The sequence below is a fragment of the Trichinella spiralis genome, assembly GCF_000181795.1.
Source record: "Trichinella spiralis strain ISS 195 chromosome Unknown Scfld4084, whole genome shotgun sequence".
NCBI classification, from domain to species: Eukaryota; Metazoa; Nematoda; class Enoplea; order Trichinellida; family Trichinellidae; genus Trichinella; species Trichinella spiralis.
Window position 1 is genome coordinate 1 of NW_003531023.1, and position 1,489 is coordinate 1,489.

Here is a 1,489-nt window from a genome sequence, read left to right on the forward strand (position 1 = left end):
AAAAATTTGAAAGGATTTAATGAGGGAAAGAGGGGATTTTTTGGCAGCTAAACAACTATCAAAAAGTAGCAGTTGTAGTAGCATCAGCCTGGAAGCGCAACGAAAACGAGAACTGAAGCGCTTGAAAAAGGAATACGGAATCGACGTTGGAGGCTTTCATTTTCCATCACTTTTTGGAAGAAATTAATTTTAATTTAATTTAATTTTGTTTCAGACCTATTCAATTGCTTGTGAAACAACTACTAATTATAATGATAGAGCTTCGGTTCGTCGTCGAGTCGTCGGCTCTGATAATCCATATTTACCGGTTGTTGTTGAAACTTCTTCTACTGACAAGTAAAACTGATGATTTTGGCGTGCAGATTTTCTACTTTAATTTCTGACTCTGTTCCAGGCATGTTGATTCGAAAAACAAGGGATTTAAAATGCTGTCCAAAATGGGATGGAAATCCGGCGATGGATTGGGTCGAAAAGGCGACGGCATCAAAGAGCCAGTAAAATGGGATTTTCTTCTTCTTCTTCTTCTTTTGGTTTGGGGGTTTGCTTTTTTCTCCAATTTTTGTCGTTTTTCCTTGCAGATAAATCCAATTTCAAACGTTGGAACTGCTGGACTTGGATGTTCAGTTTTGAAAGGGATCTCTTCGGATGACGTTGATCCAAGCCAGTTGCGGAAACGACAGAAATGGTCGAAAGCCAGAGAACGATTTTCTGCCATTGAAAAATCCGAATCCTCCTCGAACACGGGAAAGAATCCTCGTTCGACATGAATAATTCAAGTTATTCAAATATCTGCTTCTCCATTTTTCAATCTCAATCGTGATGTTCATGTTCTATATATATATAGTCATTTTCTTTTATTTTCTTTATTTTTGAAAACATGTAATCAAAAGTTTTACAGAACTACTTGATCTATGCTAATTTTATAGTTATCTCTATTGAATGTGAAAATGAAAATTTACTCAACTCAAAACAAAACTGGCAAATTTACACTTCGATCAAGTATTATTTACACCATGCGTTACAGAACGAACAAGGTGTGCAAAATTTATGTTAAAGATTTAAAAATAATTTAATTTGTAAATTTCTTTTATAACTTTTTTTCGACTACTTTCATACTTTACAATAGGACACGTTTCTGGTGAAAAAAAGAACTTTGTACCTGCTGATCGATGAAAACGGTATCATCGCTGGCGGGCCACCTTGACGCAGTGTTGAAGACTCGTGGGTGGAATTTGGCGTTCAATGAGCCGTTTTTGATGTAATTGTTCTGGCATAGCTGTTGTCCCAGGGCCAGCTGGCCGTTGTTCATTTATGTGCCTGCCCCATTGTAGCTGGTCTGTATTAGCCTGGTTGCAATGCGGCCCAAGCTCTGTGGAGTTGTTAGGCTTCGCGGTTGCGGTTAATCAACAGCAGCAGCACCAGCAAGGAAGCTTCGGTGAGTTGTTTTTTTTCATTCATTTTCATTTTTGATAACTTTTGATAATTTTGT

The 1,489-nt window shown here is 37.5% G+C and overlaps 1 protein-coding gene across 1 annotated transcript; it reads left to right on the plus strand.

Annotated features, from left to right (window-relative positions):
• The first annotated feature begins 19 nt into the window (after positions 1-19).
• Tsp_14054 (angiogenic factor with G patch and FHA domain 1) lies at positions 20-767 on the plus strand. Its single transcript, XM_003367541.1, has 4 exons — positions 20-145; positions 215-336; positions 395-494; positions 579-767. Exons 1-4 carry the CDS (start codon positions 20-22, stop codon positions 765-767), a joined length of 537 nt encoding a protein of 178 aa, XP_003367589.1.
• The last annotated feature ends 722 nt before the right edge of the window (positions 768-1,489 follow it).